The sequence below is a fragment of the Bacillus rossius genome, chromosome 6, assembly GCF_032445375.1.
Source record: "Bacillus rossius redtenbacheri isolate Brsri chromosome 6, Brsri_v3, whole genome shotgun sequence".
In the NCBI taxonomy this organism is placed as follows: domain Eukaryota; kingdom Metazoa; phylum Arthropoda; class Insecta; order Phasmatodea; family Bacillidae; genus Bacillus; species Bacillus rossius.
Genome location: NC_086334.1, coordinates 39937853 through 39962279, shown reverse-complemented (window position 1 = coordinate 39962279; position 24427 = coordinate 39937853). Strand labels below are relative to the sequence as shown.

Genomic DNA, 24427 nt, shown 5'->3' with positions numbered 1-24427 from the left:
TTTATAATTGACGTAATGTACCCGTAATTGAAACTTTTAGCTACTAGAGTAAGTACAAAAATTTTTTTTTAAAAACTTCATAATATCTTAAAATGCTTGTTAAGTTAGCTACATTAAAAATAGTATTAAAATTTGTAAACGGTTGTTGATTAGGTTAACTAACTATATAAAAATACTCTACTAAACAGCTAGTTAGCTAATTTTAAGTCAATAATTTGACGCCGTCCCCCCTGCCTGTCCTGAAATTATGCTGATTAAATACGTGAAAGGAAATTTAGTTTTAAGGGCGGGGTTCTTTGCCTCGTGGCTGCAGGCAGGGACACGTCTTCAAAGGGCCCCCCCTGGCTGTTATCGCCACCCAGGATGCCGTACTTATGAAAATAACACACGTGGATTTAACTGATTTATTACTGAAGCACACGTTACACAACTTCACTTCGCTTAGACACTTTCACGTGACTGGCCGTATCATCGTTGACCTCCACTCTGCCCACACGGCCCTCGAATGGTGTTCCGAGGACTACTTCAACGAGGGGTGCAGGCTACCCTGAGCTACGGTGACGATGATTCGTGACGCGGCAAGACTAGTGCCCAGCATGTGGTAGTCCGTACGGTAGGTAATACGAAAATATGCTAATGACTGCGGAAGAGATTACAAATAACACTGAAATAGACATAGACGTGATGATAAAGGCCAACACTAACATTAACACAGAAATCAAACACTAATGTCATTACGAGCGAGTCCCGGGCTCGTGATGGTTTCGGTACCTTTGCTCATGGAAATTACGTAAATCGAGGCTCGTCCTTGTAGTGGCGTGGGCCACATTAAACTGGGAACGGGCGCGGCGGTACCCGGCGTAATATCTCATCCGCGACTGTTGCACATCCCAGGGAATGATGCGTTCACATGTTCAGTTACGCGTTCGGCACAATGCCACCCTTTGTGGGCAATGTACTGACGTCGACCAAAGTATCTCCTCGGCTCCTTCAGGCCGTTATGCCACGTCAACGTCCTCCCTTGTTTCCCCAGTGCAACATCTGTAAAGTGCGACGGCCAGGGACGCACCCGCGTGCGCCCTAGCGTGCCAGTGAGCCTTTTTGTGTAATAGATAATTCTGTGTTTGTATATTTTTCCCAAATGGTCATGGGCCTCAAAAAATATGTAAATAATGTAATCATAATTTATTAATTCTGTAAATTTGCTTTTGATTAATGTTTCGTTTAGTGTGTAAATATTCTGTGATTTTCTCAAGTGTTCGTCGTGCAAGTATGTAATTGCAGCCTGGCACGCCGCGGGGCGGGACCTCTCCCACGCTGGCCGATTTCTCCTCCACTCCCCCGCAGCCCGCGGGCTCCGGCCGCTGGTGGGCGGGGAAGGGCAGTCGAGTTCAGGGCTCGAACCGAGACAGTCGTGTACACCGCACCGCGCTGCTCGCGAGGCGCGTACCTTGAGCTCGTGGCCAGTCGTACATTTTAGTTCACGGATTGTCGCGACAGCCGAGCTGCCTCCGCGAGTAATTCATCTAACTGAGTCTACGAGTTTTTCCGAGGGACGTTACCAGTCGAGAGTTCCAGAACGCAAACGTGCAATTACAGGTCTCTGAACTTTCGTCGTCTTTACGAAACTTTACGTAACAGGCCGCGCACGCATTGCGCTTCTTCGCGGAGTAACCTTAAACGGGGTCAGTATTACGTTGGAAAATCCCCAATCCATGTCGGAACGTCTTAACGGACAGTACGGTCTTAGGGGAGTCCGGGTCGCCGCGGGAAGGGCGCTAATTCCGCGACGGTTCCGCCAGGCTGTTTGAAGCTCTGAAACATCAATAAAAGAGGCTCGTGAAATCGTCAACACCGAGTTATCCTTGAAACAGCCTACCTAACTCTCCCTCCAGGTCCCGTATTTCCCCTTCCCGGCCACGTCGGCCTGGACCCACACCTCACCGACGAGAGCAGAACAGGCACAACAGGACTATTACGTAAACGGGGAAGCAGGGACCAGAAACCGAGGGACGTCAGAACTAGCTCTCCGAAGTGAGTTATAAAAGCGTGAAGCGCAGGCACCTCGGCGGGCTGCTTAAAGTATTATCCATTACGTTGCACACATGAAAGACTCGTAATCGAGTCGCACATTTTAATTAAGGACCGTACGAAATATCGTACGGCCAGTTAGGGCCGACCGTGGAGCTGTAGAAAGAAGATTCAGAAATATTACTGATGGACGTTACATGTGGAATCTGGCGCGAAAGTTGGATGTTCCCCGTGTGCGGGGCTGCCGGCCCTGGTGAGTGCTGGAAGGCTACTGACGACTCTCCCTGGCGACCGGGCCAGGGAGGGGAGGAAAACCCGCAGGAAAAAGACGGAGCGCGGGAAGCTGATGCTGGCCAGTTTTGTGAACGGAAATAATTTACGATATCATTAATTATTTAACAATTATTAGTTTAATTAAAAGTTGTAGTTTGTGTTCGTTAATTTAATTACAAATGCACTGGATAACATATGCGCATTGCCACACACGGCCGGGCGCTTTGTACACTTAGCCAGCTGTGACTAACATCACGCCGTTCGAGGCGCTGCACTAAGCTACACGCGCGGGCGTGTTCGGTGCACTGACACTGGTTCAGGTGTTGAGGACACATAACGGCCTGTGCTCTCAGAGGGAGCACCGACGGCGGCGTCAATGGTTTAATACTATCACACTTCCAATCGCACTGTTTAGGATTTACCTGCAAGGCAAGTTTGATATTTTAAGTTTAAATTGGTATGCAATTCATGTCTTTAGAAGTACCTACTTAAACCGATTTAAAAATTTCTGAGGTTATATTATTTTAACCACAGCAATTATGGAATTTATAGTTTATTATAAACAAAATATTTGTATTACTTTCAGCTGTTAATATTTTGTTTGTAGAATTTATTTAAAAAAAAAAAAAAAAAAACAATTAGACCATTTCAAAACTCGATTACTATTATTATAGTCGACACAATTATCAAGATATACATTGTACTGTGTAATTTTCCTTACGTAAACACTGAGCCGGTAATTATGGTTTAACAATTTGTATTTTTAAAAGTCATATTTTTACATGTTGAATAATAACTGTAGTAACGCTTTTTAGTTACTCTGACAAATTCAGTCGTCACAAATAAGACTGTTGCAGCTTTCAGCGAATGAAAAGTTATTGGATCAAAACTATCGAATAATTATTTTATAGTATAGTACGAATAATGATTGCTTATTCGATAGTTGAAATTAGTCGATAGTGACCAACATTACCCACAAACCAGCACGCATGAGCAAAAATATAATGGCCCATCTACAATTGCAATGTCCTGCCATCGCCCGGGTTATAGAGTTTGATATCCGGCGGGGTCCTAGCGAGAAAGCTGTTTTATTACGTGAAACTTGTCCAGGAGGGCGCCAGGCTTTCTCGGTGGTTAACCACGAGGTGGGTCGTTGGGTACGAATGCCCCTGCGTGGCCCACTAGGAACGGTGGTGGTGGTCGTTTTGTTAGGGATCCCTAATTACTGCTGCACTACTGGCCATACACAGCATAGCACGCTGATCCCTAACTGGGTTGGGGAGGTTCCACAAATAACGTACACGAGTCTGTTTTGCACTGTCGTATACACGTCGTGCACAGAGTGTGCGGGGTGAACGTTCATTTAACGTTGGCAATTACACTTGCGGTTACAGTTACACTATTTCCATATACAAAGTACAATATGATTACACTGGGTGCTCTGACGCGCCGTACCTAAAATTAAGTTCTCAAGCCAGTCGATGTTGAGGGGGGGAGTTTGATTGGAGTCGGCCAATCCCGTAATTTGCGAACGGCGATGCGCGGGCCCACCTGTGTGGACCGCGGCTCGCTATGAAATAAATTAAAGTCTTCTATTAGATATGGCCAGTGCCTGTGCACTTCGGCAGTTAACTGAAAGTCTGTTATTGCGGGAGTTGGCCCGTGCCGTATATTGCACTGCCCCGCATAATGCGTTGTGCGAGGAGTGTGATGTTTACGCTGCTGGGATAGGCCCTACACCGTAAAAGGACTGGGCGCACACAGGGAGTTGATTAAAAAAAGGTTTTGGTGCGTGACTATATTTACCAGAATTAATTCGGTGTCGACTATGGTTGATGGCTCCCCGTGGGACGCGCGTCCGTCCCGGTCCGCGAGTCGCTCGGTACTGGCGCCTGGCCCTGGCGCGAGAGGAGGGGTGAGCATCCTCTCGCGCCAAGGTTTCTAAAGTTCCGTTATTCGTAAAATATTATATTAATAACAAAATGTAAGTGGCTCTAAATTCACACATTAAAAATTAGCAATTAACCTAATACATATATATGTTTTGGAAATTAGATTTATCAATTTTATATGAAATAAGTTTGTATAATCTGAGTCACACTGGAGACTGTTCGGCAAGGGCGCCCATACCCGGGGGCAGGGGGGGCCGTGGCCCCCCCCTAGTTTTCAGGGAAGGAAAAATATATAGTGTAGTCAGGTGTTTTACTTTAAAGAAAATTATTTAAATTCGGTATTATGTAGAAATGGTTCAACACGAAGATATTATTGTATATCGTTTTTTACACGTCTACTTCATTTTTTATGTTAGTTCAAGCATTAGTTTCTGCTGCTGCGATATAAGGTGTTGTGTACAGGGAGAAAACGCTGTTCAAGCGCAACGCCCGTGGCGAGTCATTCCCCTTCGTAATCCCGCCCAAGCTCACGCGATAACACAACACAACAGATTTAGACAAGTCAGAGTTAGACGACGCGACAGTTGACATGTGCTTGTAGACGGCAAAATGTTTTGCTACTTTTTCGTCATAATAATGTGAATGTTCACAAATAACTTCTCAAAACAGAGATTTTTCAATAGTCTTTAGATCTACATTTTTCTGCATCTGGTCTAGATTTATTTTAGTGTATTCAGTCAGTATAAATAACTTAAGTGTAAATAAATCAGTGAAAAGTGTAAAGATAAAAACTATTGTTATTATGTAGTGTTTCTTAGTTTTCCTCATTCGTCACATCCGCTCAGAATATTCACAATTTTTAAGGTAAGCTAACACCTTTAAAGTTACTCAAATAAGAATTATTGTTCAGAAAAGTCTACAACGTAAAATTTATTTTGGAATTTTGAATTTAGAGGAAAACCACTTTTTCCCTTCAAAAGTGTTTAAAGGAATAAGGATTCCGCTACCTTCAGTAGACTCGGAAGCAATTTACACTGGAATCTCGATTTTACGTACGCTCACGGTCGCTTGGATTGCATTCGTAAAATCGTTATCTTCATAAAATTTTAAACACCCCATCCCGTGAAGATACATGTTATAATTTATTTAACGGAATATATATAATATTAAATAGTAAAAACAATGACTGCCGTCTGCCCTCTGCCCTCCCCTGCGTTCCCCTTATTTTTTTTTAACATTCCACAACTTGCCTCATTGCACGAGTGATATAAAAGTGACATCACAGCGACTAAACACAGTTGCACCACGCATTGCATCATGTTAACTTTTGTGTGGTGACAGTAGGTTGTCCGACATGCCTTTCTTGGATATCTTTCCTTTTCGTAAGACGCGTGCTACTAAAATAAATTTATATTTGAGTTTGCAAACTTGTCCACTCCTTGCCAGAGACGACTGAACACAGACGAGACTATCCAGGGTAGGGTTGATGAGCTGGAAGAATTCCCTGCCTTGCATTTTTATGGACTTTACCTTATCATATTTATCAGTTAATCTTTAACAGATCGGCTTGAAAAATATTAATGAACGCACTTTTAGTAACATAATCGAGGAGAACAAGCACACAGTTCAGTGTACACCTGTACTGTTTCATAAAAGTGATCATAGGTAGGGATTGGAAAAATTCGCGGTTTCAATGACCACTAGGATAGACTCCACGATTCTCTATGTACTCGGGCAAATATCACCTGGCTATTGGCTACCGACTCGGGACACCTGTTTATTGCGATTCTTATGATTCGATACTTCTTTTGTTGAGTGTTTGCCATTGGCTCAGAGTCCTTCAGGTAAATTGCGGTCCAATCACTGACGCAGCATTAAGCTAAACGAGTTTGGATTCCAGCCTGTCTCGAAAGGAATTCGCGAATTTTTACGGTCTCTAATCATAGTCTTATTTGGTGAAGAAAAACGCTGCTCTGTAACGACAGACATTCATTAAAAACACAGTACATTTTAGTGCGAGCATACCTTGAATTTGTGATAGCCATAGGGAATTATTTGTTTGTATAGTAAGTTAAAAAAAAGCTTAGTTAAAAAACCGCTCGTCACGTCTACTTGCTGCGTCACTTATACCATTTTTGAGCGGTTTTTTTACTGGCAAACCGATGCAGCGAAGGTAATGAATGCGACACATGTCAAGAAAATGCCTAATGACATGGGTTGCTGGATATTAGCGGAAAGGAGAGGAAGTAGCTACTCAATATCGTTTCTTTCTCTCACGCTTCACAAGGTTTCAAGCTCAGTTGCTATGCTCACGAGCTGGAAATGTTGGAATGGGTAAGGAATGTTGAGTATAGTTCATTTGCGGTAAAATAAATATTTTTACGGCCTTGACATAATTTTTCAATCGAAGAAATTTCGAACTATGCGACAAATAGTGTACCTAGTCCATTTTTTCTTTTCGATTTTGAGTTTGATGACGCAATAACGTATACAATATTCACTAACGGTAAATGGATGTTGTATTAGCTTAAAAATATGAATACGCTGTGCATTAAAATTAATATTTTTATATGTTTTCGTAGTGTTTTTTAATTTTTTATTAAATAAATGTTGGTGTCAAATTTTCCGAATTTTAGATGGTTCCTGAAAAATGTATTCGTGAAATCGCGGCTTCGTTGAGTCCGGGCTCCGTAAAATCGAGGTTCTAATGTACTCTTAATTCTGAAGTTAAGTAATGAACATGTTATTTAAGGGTTTATTAGGGCCGTATTTACGCGCAGGCTATCTAGGCTGTAGCCTATGGGCCCGCACCACAAATGGGGAAAAAAAAAAATTATACTGTGATGTGGATCTTCTTATATTCTTAAAATACGCGTCGACATAGTGTCCAGTTGTTTTGTGTGGATTAATTGCGCCGAACTAAACTCTTCTGTGGAAAGCTGACATGAGTTATGTCAGCATTTAGAAATTTTCGATTATTTTCATTGGTTTTGGTGTCAATTAATTCCTTAACCTCTAAATACTGTTTGGTTAAATTGTCTAGTTAAATAATAAACTAATTTTTTCTGCGCTTTTCTATCACTAAATAAACTTATAGTCCTCGACTACTGAATCCATCTGTGCTAATTCTAAATGATAAGCAATTATGATTCATATCGAAACATAGTAATATTCATTTAATTGTGAAACAATTTTTGACTATAATTATAAGCGTAGTTCAGGTGTTACATATAAAAACAACTGTTTTCTGACTGTGATAACATATTTAAATCGTTTCTCTCCCAAAGTTGAATCTTTTGACCAACACGTTTTAAACTTTATAATTATTTTAATTTAATTTGTACGCGATATTTATTTATGGGTAAAGAGAGCAATTAGTTGAAGGATTTTATTCTTGATATCCGTGTACCCAAGACGCTGTAAAAGTGTTAAAATTAAGCACAGTGATAAAAATGTCCAGACACACATTAAGGTTGCAGGTTTATTCTCACTGGCATAAAAATAATAAAGGAAAGGCTTATATGTGATTTACGCATGTATTCGGCGCCAAAATCACAGTCTTACTGGCGACTGGCAAGCGTGCCGGGTGGTTCATGTTGCGGCGGGCGGGGATATTGTTGCCTGGCTACGGCGAGTCAAGGTCACGCGTCGCTTTTCGGTTTAGTAGAAATCGCGCGAAAAAATAAATACACGTGATATCTCTCTACACCCCCCCCCCCTCCCACATTGTGATATTTCGTGATTTTTCCCGACACCCCCCCCCCCCCTTTTCGAGCCTCACGTGATTAATGGACGATCCCTAAGTCTGGCCCCCCCCTACAAATTATCAGATGGGCGCCCTTGCTGTTCGGTGCTTGATGACTGCTCCAGTGGCGAATGATACATGGAAATTTGGGGCGGTGTTAATTAAGTTACACACTACGTTATTGAAATTAGGCTGAAGGCCGCAAGGGGAGCACTCACAACTGTACTACTAAAAAAACCATGTAAGAGACCCGGGCACTCCTACATCGCACTTCCCTTGCACGAGGTTGTTAATTAAAAGTGATGTGATCATTAATGTCTGTTGAATTTACAATGTACGGGACTAGGGTTGTCTGGTCGATTAAGTTATGGGCGTTTATTCTACCTTTGTCCCCAGGTGGTCATCTGACTCGGGTGGGCAATGGCTGGGGGTGCATTCAGTTAGCGGAGTCGGATACTGGCGTTTGCAGGTCGGGCTTTAGGGTGGCCTTCGGTCGGACGACGTCAGTCCTAAACTGGGTCCTAGGACACTGATCACTGATTGGCCCATGTGACCCTCTAACATCATGTGTATTGTGGATGATGGTCCGAATCTCCCTAGTTCAAATATATTGGTGAAACTGAACTTTTTGCCCATCTCTGTCCTTTGGGAGCATAGAAGAATAAACACTCGTGAATGTGAGGTCTATGGTAGGAAAAATTGAGGAGTTGGTATCGATGGATGAGAGTAGCAAGGCTTTAGAATGGTTTTCCCTGTTAAATGCAGATGGCTGGTTTGCTAAAGGTCTTTATGTAGGTGGTGTACGAAGGTAAGCAGGTATACACAATTTTTATTGAATACTGGAAGGTGTTCGATAGAGTGCCACACAAGAAGGTGATAAATAAGGTGGATTGGTTAATAGAGGAAAGCAGGGTTGTGAATTGGAAAGGAGACTTTCTAGGGGATAGGAAACAGCCGGTGAGGGGGAAAGGAATGTTTTGAAGAGGGGAGTGTTATGGGGCTCCTGCTGTTCTTCCCTATGATAAATGATTTTTTGAGGTAAATTGGACAGTAGACTGAGTTTGTTTGCGGATGTATGCGTGAAATATGAATCCCTGGGGTCAGTGGTACACCTGCTGGAGGACTTGGAAAGTTGGATGGTTGGTCGATTGTAGGAACCCTATGGTGTGACATACATTAGGACAAGCAGGTGCAGCAGGTATTAAAGAAGGGGAGGAGGGTCTGGGGCGGTTTGCTAGGAGACATAATGGGACAGGATGATGAGTAAAGGAGAAGGTGTATTTAATTTTGCTGAGGTCAATGATTAAATATGCTAAAGTAAGCTGAAAGGGGTAAAACACTGAGCGGCTAGATGGGCGATGATTATGTGGTTGTAGAAGGAAATCGAGGAGATATATAGGTCACTTGTAATGATGAAAGAGCTGGGGTGGGACAGAATACAAAGAAAGAGGAAAGTAGAAATTTTGGTGAAGCATTTTAGTGGTATGGAAAGCTGGGAGGTAGGTTGAAGAAAGGTTGTTTTACAAGGAGGATGGATTATGAGTGAAATATCCAGAAGGAATGTAGACGAACGGAAAGAGTAAATCAAGTATTCCTGCTAAGGACTGGTTGATAATGCAATAGGCTTGGGGGGAAGATTCTAGATGTGTGAGGCGGGAAGGCTTTAAGCAGGAGGTGTCAAGAATTTGTTAAAAGTGAAGCCTAATTGCATGTTTATATAAAATCAAATCAAAGAAATTGTTGGCTGTAGAATGAGGGGAGAAATCCTTGCTTCCGACCGAAAGAGCAATTACAGGGTAAAATTCAAATGTCAAATTGCACATTGAATTATTCAAAAATGTTTTCTAGTTTTGCTTTGGGACACACTCCATGTCCGAGAAAAGTATAACTAAAATATTGTTATTTTGGCTTAACTGAAACCTTCTTAATTTTTAACCGTTGTTACTCTTCGTTCACAGTATCTTTGGACCTTATTATCGAAGTTTTGTCTTTTCAGAGCAGCCATTGAGTACCTGGTGAAAAAGTAGTTAATGCTCATTTGTTGTAATTTAACTTATTAAATTCTCTTAACTATGTCAGATAAGAAAGGTAAGCGATACTAAAAATGTTATTTTCTGTACTTTTACTTATAGTTTGGTCGTTTTTTCAATATGTGATATGTTCTACGTAGGTGCGTCACACAACTTTGTAACGCCCTGTTGGGTCGTTTAGATATAAATTATTCAATTTTATTATTCGAAATTTGATATCGAGTCACTAAAATAGTATGGTTTTAGGTTTAATCCTTTCGCAGAGGTTGCTTTTCGGGACTTTAGCAGTGTTGGATGAGGTAATCAATACTTTGGGTAAACAAGATGGCTCCTTGTTAATCTGTCAAATGGCCTAATGGAGCTTAACTTATTCATTGAAATTGATTAAGAGTTTTCAAAACCATTTCTAATGAGTGCCAGATGTGTTAAGTGAAATAGTGGCATTATTTTTGAAAAAGTTGTGTACAATATAATAAAGAATAATCATTGGATTTCAAATATTATTGGTGCTGCTTTTTGTTGTGTTTTTATTTCACAGGACTGCAATCGTGAACTTATGAAAAGAAGGAATAAATTTGTCACCCTGAGATGTCGTCTTGACTGAGATTATAATGCATTTGTAACAAAAATCTGTTTGTCCAGGGTAAACATTGTATAATTATTCCTTGCAGCTTTCCTGTTGTTGGATGTATCTTGGCGGGGATATACTCGTTGGCCTGTTCTAGAAAAAGTGGCAGCGTATTTAAACACACAAAAAAACGTATTCTTTCTTACTACGTGTTTATTCAAAACTGGCTGGCTGCTTGTCTTTATATAATTCCTCTTCACTAGATATCTCCTTAGTGTAGCAAATTGGAGTGCAAACGTCTTTTTTTTTTTCACGTCTGAAATATGTGAAAAAATTATTTGCATGTGTGGAATGCAGGAATAGGAAAAGAAGGCAATAAGTAAATTTCAATCATATGATTTGAGAGTTGAACTTATTAAGCCTATATGAATATAAGAGTACGTAGTAGGAAGCACTGTCATAAGATGTCAAATCAAAATAGATGAAACTGTAATTTGTATAATTTTTTGGGAAGCTTCATTTGAAACATTTGGTTTTGAAATTTAAACTGTAACCATAAATGGTATATAAATAGTTGAAGTCATTTTGTCAGGATTTTTTTCCTAAACTATTTCATAGTTAATTTAAAAAAAAAAAATTCTGGAGAACACACATTTTGACAAGAACCAACTTAGTTTTCCAAATATAACAGAAAGAACCAACTTAGTTTTCCAAATATAAAAAAAATGTTATAGAAATTTATTAACATGAGATTTTGTGCAAAAATGTTCAAAGAAAGAGGGTGGTCATCTAGCATAAAAAAAAAAAAATCCTTTAATTATTTTTTTTTTTATATATTTTCTATTTTACATGTTATCTAGGTTTGGTATATTAAAAATACTACAAATTTGTGTGAAAATTGAAGAAAGATTGATGACACTTGTTCAGTTACAGTAACCCAAAAAACTTAATTGGTTTTGAGATTTATTCCTCATAAAATAATTACTGTTGCGTTAAAAAAAAAAATATTTCATTTTTTATGGAAAAGCAACATCATTAGAAATTTAGGTAAATATTTAGTGTACGGATTATCGTCAAAAAATTTTTAAAAATCTGAAATAACTTTCATTGTATGCTATTTTACGTCCTCTTTTCATTGCAGCCTGCGGAGATAAGAAATTCTAATTACTTTCGGAGATATCGCCGTTCTTATTTTGTAATACAAGACCTATGCAATCATTCGACCGACGCCATTTTATATTTTGCCGTGTGTGCGTGAATGCCTAAATAACAGAAATTTTCCATTAGGTAAGGTTAGTTACATTATAAATACTTCAAAATAAACGGAAATTAAAAATAATATCAATTAATTTTACTTGTTGTATAGTTTTAATATTTATAATGTAACTGACCTGACCTAACAAAACGGGACAAAGGTAGATTAGGTCAGGTCAGCTACATTATAAATACTTTGAAACTGAACAGACATTAAAAATAAGAAAATTAATTTTAATGGTTGTTTAGTTTTAAAGTATTTATAATGTAGCTGACCTGACCTAACAAACCGGGACAAAGGATGAACTGTAGGAACTCACGTAATTTTATTTTTACTTATTACTTGCGCAACAATAAAACATTAAAATTTGAAACGTTAAAAACTCACTCAAGTTAGAGGCGGGTACAATTCCTTTGCCATTAGTAGAAAATGATGTAGTCGTTCACCTTCGTCGCGAAAAAAAAAAAATCATACTTGTAAACAAGCAACAATGTTGCATGCCGCATGAGTGCACAGGATGAAAATTAAAAAATTCGTTATCTCCTAAAGTATTTGGAATTTCTTATCTCCGCCGGGTTTAATGAAAAGAGGAAGTTAAAGAGCACAGAATAAAAATATTTTCAGAATTTTAATTTTTTTTTTAACAAATATTGCTCAAATGTGAAAATTAAAAATTCGATATCTCCTAAAGTATTTGGAATTTATCTCCGCAGGCTGTAATGAAAATAGGACATAAAAGAGCATATAATGAAAGTTATTTCAGATTTTTAAAAATTTTTTGACAATAATCTGTACACTACATATTTATTGAAATTTATCAAAATCATTAAAAAAAAAAATTTTGTCTCATGGTAATGAAGGATAAATTTTGTAACTCTGAGGTGGTTAAGCCTAAGTTATTTAGATGCCTCCAAAATTTTGTAAATAAACATCCTCAAAGTACAAATTAAATATATTGCACCCTTTTAAAACAAGTGTATTTTGTAGCATAATAAATAAAATCATTGTAGCATTTATAGCATATTTAGTTCAATCTATAATTGGCTACTTCAACTATTTCTATATAAAAAAATTATGCAGTTTTTCAGTCATAAGCTCGATCACCAGCTGAAGTGCCCCCTCATTCTTAATTGGGGTTGACGAGGAAGTAACAGAGATTCAATCAAACTGCCAATATTTTTTCCTTGTTTATCAGTTGTGATTATTGTGGGTTTGAAGTTGAGTTCATTTGGTGTTAGTGATTTTGTGAGAAGTATCAATATTTTTCATCTTCATTCACTCACAGATTACAAAATTTATATTGTAATTTTTTAAATAAAAAATGGTCATGTAGGTTTGGAAAAAAATGACATCTAAAATAATGCGTACATAACAATTAAATATGTGATTTGTTATTTTAAATCATGTGGAATAAAACAGTTGTAACTAACGATTGCATCTTTTGCTGGATAATAAACCAATTTCAGTTGGAGTCAGTCACTTAACTTAAAAAAATTTTATATTTTTAGAAAATAGCAAGAAAGCAGAGAAGGAATGCCATGTGGCTCAAATTTTGACTAGTAGTGTAAAGGTACTAAAATATATTTGGAATTGTTTTAATTTTTTAGTATGTTACATGCTTCATTATTTTTAAGTGAAACTATCATAAATAGTGATAGTATATTTTTCTTAGCTTCCAAAATAAATTATAGGTATATAGTTCTTTTTTTAAGGGGCATTATTAAACTTGGTAATTTTTTAGGATTTGAATATTAAAGTAGGTAATGAATAATCAATGTTTTGCAATGTAAGTAGATGATAAATATTGTACTCGAAAATGCCATAACTTTATAAAAAAAATTCAATGTTAAATTATTAAATTATGTAAAAATGGTAGGTTTTTTAAAATCTACCCTACTATGTTTCCCAGAATAAGAGCAAAGTAAGTATGACCGGTACATCTGCATGCTTTTAGTTTCTCCCAATGTAAATGCATTTTTTATCATAGGGACCACTGCTAATATAACTTTCCCAGCCACAAAGTGAACTGCAGGGTAGAAAATAGACCAAGTATTAAGCGACTATTTTTGTAATATAAAAATAATGCTATCCATAACCTACATGATAATTTTTTTTTTTTTCAGAAACTAATCATTTATAATGTACATCACATAAATAACTGCATTAGATTCCAATTTAAAAAAAAATTAGCGTATATGTATATATTTTTTTACATATGACTGTTTTAGACAATCATCTTCAGTTATGCATGTATCTTCATAAATTTAAGATGATTGAATTCATGAGCTTGTAAGTTCTACAAATATTTTCATCCCTTAGTGCTGGCCACTAAAGCCTTTAAAAAAAAATTTTTTTAATAATAAACATAAAGTATTTGTGAACTTCTGTTTTATTTGTTACTGTTCGTAGTAGCCACAAACTCTAATTATCAGTTGCAACTGTAAATAGTTCTAGTTACAGAAATATATTCTTTGCCAGAGAGTTAACTAAATTAGAGAATTACATTTTTTGGCACTATTTTCAATATTGAACACCATTCTAACATGATTTTAACAATGAAAAAATACATATATTATTATGTTGAAATATTGGCAGATTGAATTTGTGTGTCATTTATACCCTCTATTCCTGCATTCTACAAGAAATTTTTGCTGTACGGTAGTTTTTTTGATGGGTTTAAAAATACGAAATGTCACCGTGGTGTTAACTTGGCACTCTTAATGAGCTGTACAGAGATTTGAGGCAGCAAAACAGCAGATCACATCGGCGATTGTACATTGCTTGTAAATTATTTAAAAGTAAATTTCTTCTGGAGATTTAAAGAGTCTCTGCCGACCAGATGTGTTGCAGTTTCGCTGTCTGTGGAACAAGATTTTTACAAACATTTACCAGGCAGTTGTGTAGCTACTTTCTGTTACTAACGGAATTTGCAGTTGTTCTGGTCGTTGACTGTACCGTTTGCCAGTTTTTTTTTTTTAATTCATGATTTTGCCATAAACATTTTATAGCATTTTGAGCATGAATTAGGTTTTTTGTTTAATTAGTTTAATTATGGTAGCTAGCGTTGTAGCATGCTAAGTATGATACTCAGACCAGGCAAAGCCAACCATCTTGCATGATATCAATTATCGCATGCTCCAGAGACAGAATTTTTCTTAGTGAATTATTTGGTTTTGATTTGAAATGGCAGTTTGTTTAAGAGTTGGCTGTAGACACCAGTGAAATTAAATTTATTTAATTTTTTTTTGTGCTGTACAGTTTTATAATGCTAAATTTCTGAGAAAAATTCTTAGCTCTGGCTTATAATTCCTAGTATTTTATTATTTTCTAGATTGTAAGAGTGCATGTTTACAGGGCATCTTGCACACATTTATTTTGCAAAGCCTGCATTGAAACTGTACTATACTTAGATGTAGGATGCAAAACTATTTTTAATTCCTTTTGAAGAACACTATTTCAAACTGGGGCTGCAAAACTGTCAACATATTTTAACCTTGGATCTAGTGGCCTAAATTTGGTATTGAAACTGTGCACTTGTACTATTGTACTAGTCTGTCTTTGTGTGTGTGTGCTTTCATATGATGTACCATTTGAAAGTAGCTCCTACATGAAATAAGCTAATTATTAATTTTTGTTTTTCCAGAAGAGTAACGATTAAAAAAAAATATTTATTTTTGCACTATTTTCATTTTAACCACACATGTAATTTTGGGGTATCCTTTGATGTATATATTAAGTTCCCTTCACCACTGACTAAAAAGAAGTTAGTATGCATAGTGCAACAAACACACCATCTAGCTCACTTGTCAGGCTACAGGAAAACCCATTTAAATTAAATCAATTGATGGTGCTAGTAGTATGATATGTGAGCAGTGAATGATTTAAGTGGTGAATGATAATGAATGATAAAAAGTGAGCTTTCAATAATACCTGAACAGGGTATGACTAATGCTTGGAAATTACATTTAAACAAATTGGATAGTAAAATTTAGCTTCTAGCATGATTTAAAGTCCAGAAATAGAAGTTGGCTTCATTTGTGACAATGTTTTGACAGGACACAAAATATGTAATACATTTCACTAATAGGGAAGGAATAAAATCACATTGAGGTCTTTTAAGAAAGTTAAATGAATATTTTATTTCCAAGACTAACGTGATCTATAATACAGATGTTTTAGTAAAATGTATAATTGTTTTACTGGATATTTTCCAAGTGTTAATTTGAATATTACAGTCACACACAATGTAATGTCATCAAGTATAGGAAACCACCTCTGTTGGGAACTTGGAAGGGGTGGGGAGTTTCGAAGATCACTTAACGTCAAACTTGTGAGGATTGTGGATTAGATGCCAACAACTCGATGCGACTTAAAATTACGAGCAACAAGTCACTTAAATAGTTTAAAGTCCTCTTTAATCTTGGAGGTCCCTTATGCCTTGAGCCTCTGTGCATAAATATGTAATATGTTAAACTCTATAAAAATTGCATCAAAAAACCAAAAATTGGGTGATTTAACAAAGTTTCAGTAGGTACCATTTCTCCAAAAAGGTTGTGTGTTAGCTAAAAGATAATAAGTGGCTGTGGTGCATTTTTTGATAACTTAAAATAGCATTAGTGGGATACTGGAAAAGATATAAAAATTTCAGAGTTAATACTTAAGGTTCCATCTTTAGATAGCCTTGGATGTTTAAGGATTTCTGTTCATTGTAAACCTATCTTGATTATTCTAATTACAAAGTTCACTCATTCAGGAAAGTCCTTTCACAATAGAATGTTAAGGAAAGACAGGAAAGCATGGTATATCAAAATATCATTAACACTTTACTGAACCCACTCTTGCTGTTTCAATAATAGCAATGGTAGGAAAAAATTGTATGGTTCAAATATGTATTGCCCCTTCAGACATCAATGAGACATTGTATGTAAACTAATGCAGTGTGGACTCACTTCCGCTCCTGAATTTTTGTGCAAATTGTCGCAACATGTAATGAAGTCTGTTTCTGAATTCTCAAGGGATTACATTTTTGATAATACGACCAATTTTTTAGAAAGTGACCTGGTAAAGCTATAAACTATTAAATTAATCAATTGGCTGTAATTATTACAGAATAATTTTGGGCTACTTTAAAAACCAGTAACTTGGAAATGAGAAAAGAACACAACTAGTAGCATCAGTGTCTTTACAGAACCAACAAATATCTTGAGCTTCTGAAGTGCTCACATGAGGCCAACTGAATTACAGCTGAATTAAAAGTGAATAATTTGATTTTAAAATCTTTCAAGAAATTTTCAGATTATATTTTGGGGTATCACCTCTCCCAAGTGGAATTGGAACAGAGCATTTCAAAGCTTTCTTCAAAACCACTCCTCAGTACATTTCCAAGACTTTAAAGGTACTCCATAACATACTTTTGACTTACGAGAAAGGTTCACAATTATACAAATTGCATTTACAATTAATACCTTGGGTATATATGAAGAGCTGAAGTAATTCTTAATTCTTGCATTTGCACTTCAAATTACGAATAAATTTTTAAAGAAGCATTTAGATTTAGTTGACCCATGTGAAGAACTGTCAAACTTACTGTACACCACAACACATGGATTGCCTGAAAAAGATAGCACGTGACAGACACTGAACCTTCTAGGAGAATTAGCTGTTTATGATGCCTTGTTGAAAGGGACACAGGCATGAATTTGAGGGACTGAAGACACTTGTTTCATATTAAGCATTGTGTTCACAATGAAATCAAAGGCTCCCTGAAACTGGGCAGATCGCATCTAGTTTAGAATGATGCAAGACAAAAGTGTGCATGTATAAATATGTTTTTACTTGTAAAAATTAGCAAGATACCGTTAGATTATTAAGCCACATCTGGCTAACTATGTTTACTTTGTGGGGCCTAACATGTGTGTGTTCACCACACACACACACACCTTTAATATTGCCAGCAGATGTCAAGTATTTGACACTCTGACACAGGCTTTGATGTATTTGGAAAGCACAGCATCAAAATACATGAACAAACTACATTGGCTGAATCAAATACCCAAAAGGACCCTTGCATAACTTTCCAGCATTTTGTCTAAAAAATTTAAGTAGCTCAACATGTAAGTTTATTTCATACTTAATTGATAAGATGTGAAGAATTCTGATTCTTGATAGTAAAGGTTGAAACCATTGAATGGATGTGAGATTGCGTACCTAGCCATGTATGTGTGATGCTGTGTGAAAAGGTGTGAGAATCTGAAAGTGGCGTGTGTTAGAAAGTGAAGGAGCCTGACCTAAATGCTTTTGTTTGCATAGTTGTCAAGTGTTTGAAACGGCACAGCTACAGGGTTCTCGCTATCCTAGCTGTCCTCTGTCCCAGTAGGCCTGTGATTCCCAACCTTCTCAGATTTGGCATGTCACAACAGTGGCTATGGGGACGAATGTAAACCAAATCTTACTTAACAAGGAAATTACATGTTTTAAATACCTTCTTTTATTACTTATATCTTCCAGCATAACACAAATATTACCAAAAAAATAATTACTAGTGAAATAAAATAAGCAATTTGGCCACTGTCGCCCCTTTCAGTTTTGATTGACATTGTGCAACAATATATTTCACAACAGAATAAAGAATTTAGATAGGTACATAATTATTGTTGCTTCAGAAGCGAGAAATCATTCTGAAGCATTGAATTTAGATTTTTGCAGCTCTGTGTTGTGGGAATGGTTGCAGTTTATACCCATGTTCAATATTAGTTGGAAGTTAAATGACACTAATGTTTTTGGTGGACAACTTCAGGCTCTGTGTTATACTTTGTCAAGATGCACTTACATATCTGCATGAAATTACTACGGTTGTGTTGAATCGTCATCACTTGCCAGGCCTGCCGGGTGGTTAAATTGTATGGTGGGTTCCCCATGCATAAAATCTTTTGTTAGGTTTCTTTCATGTGGGAAATCTGTACCAGATTAATATTTTTTTCTCCTTTATTCTAGGGCATTAGCAGTTGTGTGTGTTAGTAGTTTTCTTGTATGGCCAAACTTTTGATGACTGATTCTTTTAAAATTAACATTTTTCAGATTGATGTAGTGCACTTAGTGCATGTTAGCTTTATTGTATTGTAGTATTTGGTGATCTGGGCTCGTACAACAAACACTTCAAGTTTTATGATAAATGAGGCATTTATAAAACTGCACATTATGCATACTTAATGTAATTATTACCACCACCATTGCACTGAAGGAGATGGGTCACAATTCCCATAAATATTTGATAATTGGCAAAATTTGCGCTGGAATTGGTTTCCTAGAGCAGTGGTGGCAATGTGATTGTGTTTGATGTATAGAGCCTTGGGTTTGGTTTGATTGGATTGGTTTAATAATGCATATCCCGCTTATGTAGTTTGAATTTTTGAATTTCACATTCTCTAACCATGTTTTGCACAGTTGTTTCTTCATGTAATGCATGCTCTTTGGTGTAGATTGCATGTTACAGGAATGTTATTGCAAGCTGTATGCATAGTTTAAACATTTAAGTTTTTTTTTGTTTGTAGCAACTTTTTTTTTAGCATGGCTTAGTTTTTGGTTGTAAAAATTGCATGTGGCTTTGAGCTTTAGTTTCTCAAGCATTTTTTTTTGTTTGGAGTGATTTATCCTTTATTTATTTTTGTTTTTATTTGAACAATGTGGGCTGAACACGATTGGCAGGAGTTCATATAGTTTTATTTTTATTTCATTGCGAGCAGAAATTTGAAATGAATGTCGCACAACTTATTGATGTGATTTTTGGTGTTCCTCTCTTAATGCAAGTTTTCTGAAATTTGTGTGTATTTGTAAGTTGACTAAACAAGTGTCAAAATTACCTGGATGTACTCTAATCCCACTATTTTATTTTATTTTTTCTAAATTTATCTCATTTCCAAATTTAATTTTTCTTAATATTAACAAGTAAAAGAAAACTAAAGTCTTTCTTTAAGCTAAATCTGTATCTTGTATATGAAATATTTAAATGAACATAGGCAGTTATTACGTAATATTTTGATCCACTTCATTATATTTTTTTTTTTTCCTTGCCCAATTATGTGTTCCAAAGCACAAGTTCTGGCCAGGTCCTGTGTCGCTATGGCTGCACTGCTGATGGTGGTCCTGGACTTTGTTTCAGCATACCCAGTAGCCGGCCAACCGCCCGCGGGATATGTCCCTGCCCCTCCCCCGGCAGCATATGGAGGTATATTGCTTTCTTACTCCTGTTCCCCATTTGTGTGTCAAGCAGTGTTCACTTGTCCGAACAGCTGAATTTACAGTTGAAACTGTACCAAACTATAATGTTGGCTGCAGAGAAATTATATATAATATAAATAGTGTCCAGTGTTGCTGAAAATTTTGAACATGTATGACAGCTCTGTAATAAGTATTTACTAGTTAATGCCTATCATTTTTAAATGTATTTGTTCGAAAACGGCACACAAAATTAATTTCTGCAGTACAAACGTAGACAGTCAACATCTTGGAATTTTCTCCGATTTTTATGAACTATCCTACACATTTTTATTAACACAATGTGTATAAAACAGTGTTGCTACAGGCATAAAAAACCAGGAAAGAATGCCAGTTTCGAGAGATTTTGCTGTAATTTTTTGATAAACCTTCATCCAGAATGTAAGTTTGTAGGTATAAAATTACTAGTGAAAAGATTATAAAAATTAACGTTAAAATCATTCAGGTGAGATGCAATTTTCAGGATAGCAATGTGTCTAAATTAGAAGTAACAAAGTATCCTTTTGTTAAGTAATCTGTGTATGCAGTGTATATAAGCAATGTAAAAATGAAAAAAATATTTCACAATAACAAAATTAATTCTAGTTTAATAACTTTCAGATTTTAAATTATATTTACTTGTGTGAATTGATGTTGAAGATTCTGTGGCCTTTAACATAATAACTAGTGGTGCACCGATATGACTTTACCGATTACCGATTCAATTACCGATTATGAGAGCAATAATCGGCAGATACCGATTCAGTTACCGATTATAATGAACAAATTTTTTTAAGTGTAATAATGCACACAAAAATTTTTATTCCCATGTGAATTTAATAACAAGATTAGGTAAAATTGAGAATACAGTTATAATAACAGTATAAAAATATATAGAATACACTATTAAGTCATTGCAAAGTGTAAATTAAATTAACTTCTATTTAAATATTTGTTATTGTAAACAACTTGAACTACAGTCTAATAATTGTAATTTACAATGGGCAAGTTTTTGTTGCGGAAAACTAGCATTATTATCGACTATCACATAAGGTTGCATCAAGAAATTACCGTTTAACAATGTAAACATGCTGCTTTATTTTGTTCACTTGAGTTTATAGAAAAATGTTTCCACACTTCACTTTTTTTCTCCCTACTTGCCATCTCACTGTAATTATATAAAAATGACTAAAAACCAATTCTAGCACATGTTATTTTATTTATGTTGACTGAATATATAAAATTATAAATACTTTTTCACTTTTCACGTCACATACAAATAACACAACGGATAATGTTACCAAAGACGCCTATAACGAGTTGGTAAAATGCAGTGATAAACTCTAGAAGGTATCGGGACCACGATTTTGAACCGCTACTACGACTCGAAAAGATCGATTGTCATAGAATCCACTGCAACTGTTTGTGGTATTTTGATTGCGTGCCATCTATTTTACGTCTCTGGCTATAGGTAATGAACAAGGCCACTAAACAAACAAAAGACGAAACGTAAATAAACGTGCAGGAAAAATGTATTTTTTATTGTTCGAGGCAATGAGATTTATTAAACTTAACTAAATATCTGCAATTATGATATGACGGAGTTACATGAATTTTGTAATATATATAAATATTACGGTATTTCGTCCTAAAATGTGTAACAAAATATTACACGGTAAAAACCTACTTAATTACGCCAGGACGTAAATAATCGGCAAAGTAATCGTTAAGATAATCGCCGATTACAATTAATCGGTAAGTACCCATAATCGCCGATTACGATTCATCGGTATCCGCATCGGTGCACCACTAATAATAACATTCTTGGATGCTACCCCTCTCAATGCATGAAATTTCCACCACATGTAGCTTAGCTGCTTTGTGAAACATTATCATTTTACGTATGAGAGCACAGCTTGTTTTCTTGGGGAGTAAACTCCGTTCCATCACCTCATGCGAGGTCCATCACCTGGCATTGTGGTCTTGGCCAATCCCGGTGCTGCTATGCCATTGTTCTGCTGGCTAACAGGAACGACCAATGCCGCTAAATGACAAACTGCTTGAAAGCTTGGTTAGGATTGAAAAACTATGAAGTGTAGTCTGTGACTATATATATGTATGTATATATTCGTCATACATACACATATATACATATATATACTATATATATAATATATATACATATATATACACACACATATACAGTAGAACCCCTATCATACACTTTTCAACGGAGGGCACAAAAATGGTGTATGATGCGGGAAAGTGTATGAAAAGGGAATGGCAATAATAAAATTTTTTTTCAATCTAGCATACCAGCACAATATCTGATTAAACTTAAATACATAATGTGTAAATAATTGCATTATATTAATGAAAGCTATGAATTCATCATTATATATACATATAATAAAACCACCAGAAATGTAAAATACAGTCCATAACCAAGTAAAGCAGTCCTTTCTTGGAGGGGGGGGAAAGGTCACCAAGCCTAAAATAGAAATTAAAAAAAATTAGGCTATTGTAAAAAGAAAATCAGAAATTTTTGCTTGTTTGTTTTATTTTACAAACAACTTTATGCAACAGAACAATTTTCAATAAAATGTTAACTTGAGAAACGTACAATACAAAACAATCCGATCGTAAGAAAACAATAACAAACGGCTATATTCAGTTCAAAGATTAATGAATGCACAAAATATGAGATCCATGCCTTGGTAAAGCGCGTTGACCATTTTCATAATCATTGCTAGTTTGCGCCACTAGTCTCGCTTGGTGCTGGCCATAGATGCTAGTAGCGAGGTGCACAGTCTTCCTGATACCATCCATATCTATGGTGCGATAAAGTTATTTTCTTACGTTTGCAAAGGTAAACAATGAACGTTTTTCAAAATAAAAGCATTAAAACGTATTTTTTCAGGAGGAATATAATAAAAAAAATTGTGAATTTTAAGACTTTTCCGCTTTGTAAAAACGTATGAAACGGGAAATTCGTGATTTTATAAGTGTATGTTCCGGGAAAGTAAACCATTGTAAATATAGTACTTTCGGCGGGACCAAAATTAATCGGCGTATGACACGGGAAAATGTATGAAACGGAAACGTATCTTCGAGGTTCTACTGTATATACATATATATATAATTCGTAGAGACCTGCAAAATTCGCGGATTCATTTCGTGATATGCTACAATTCAAATAATTATACCTTAGCGCTGCTTCTGCAATTGGTTCACTGTTAATCTGGAGTAATGAGGGCCAATTAGAGACCCTCACTCAAAGAAGTGTCAAATCACAGACACTCGGTCGAGACGAATCGCAAGTCAGCAGCCAATGAACAGGTGGCATTTGCCTGAGTGTGTAGAGTGTAGTAGAGTCTATCCTGGAGGTCATTGAATCCGCGAATTTTGCAGGTCTCTAATAATTAGTGATAAAAAATACTTTTGTATTCACACTAGCACCTGTTGCAATAAATTACTGTAAGCATTCAAAATTATAGTTTGGAACATCCTAAATTGTATAGATTTGTGATTTAATGGAATAGGTATTAAAATTTTTCTCCATTAGCTTCCATTTTTGCATCTTTCTTTGTACTTCTTGAATACTGTTATCTGACATGTATATAATTGATTTCACAAAACATTTTAACTTATTTTAGAATTTGTGTACATCAGCAAATGGTAATGTAACTAGTGCCCCCCCCCCCCCCCCCCCCCCTCCATTTTAATTTAAAATTTAAACACTAAAACTTAATGAAGTGATGACATTGAATGTTGTGTGTGTGGTATTGGTTTTTTTTTTTTTTTTTTAAATTTTTGTATTGGGATTTTTTTGTCTGCTTAGTTCATTTTACTTCTTTGCAAATGAAAAATTTGGTTTAATATTTAAAAGTTATTTTTATACACCCGCCCCTTGAAGTAATGTACTAATTCGTTCTAGGCAATCAGAGCTCTAATCAAATTTGTTTTTTCCATAAGAGTGTATGTTAATTTAAGAAATTTGATTTCCAATCAGGTAAGTGTACCTGCTGACTACCAATTTAATCAAGACACTTTTTCAGTTAAAATTAATTTACAGTTCAAATATATGTATAAATAAGTGTTGAAAAACATTTTGGATCAAATATATAAAATATATAAAATTAAAATTAAAAAATTCACGTACTACAATATTTTCTTAATAGGGCTTGGACATAACATTTCTTAAGTAGGAGTTAACAACTTTTCTTAGTTACTAAATAAAATTTTTATTAATATTGAAGATGTACACCAAACCCTCACTTAGTGCATCTTCAAATTGCGTGAATTCATGTAGTGCAATATTAATTTTACTGCCGCAGTCTTGAATAGCACGTCTGTAAATTTCAGTTAGCACGAAATCGC

General features: G+C 36.0%; 1 protein-coding gene across 3 annotated transcripts in view; it reads left to right on the top strand.

The window, feature by feature from the left end:
* The first annotated feature begins 9867 nt into the window (after positions 1–9867).
* Positions 9868–24427, top strand: part of LOC134533074 (DAZ-associated protein 2-like) — a 28478-nt gene continuing 13918 nt past the window's right edge. The window contains exons 1-2 of one of the 3 annotated variants that reach the window (XM_063370288.1): positions 9868–10029; positions 19953–20018. In XM_063370288.1, coding sequence (XP_063226358.1) covers positions 10014–10029; positions 19953–20018 — 82 coding nt within the window. In that variant the 5' untranslated portion in view covers positions 9868–10013. The remainder of the gene's footprint in view (positions 10030–19952; positions 20019–24427) is intronic. The other 2 variants (XM_063370287.1, XM_063370286.1) reach the window with 2 other exon arrangements.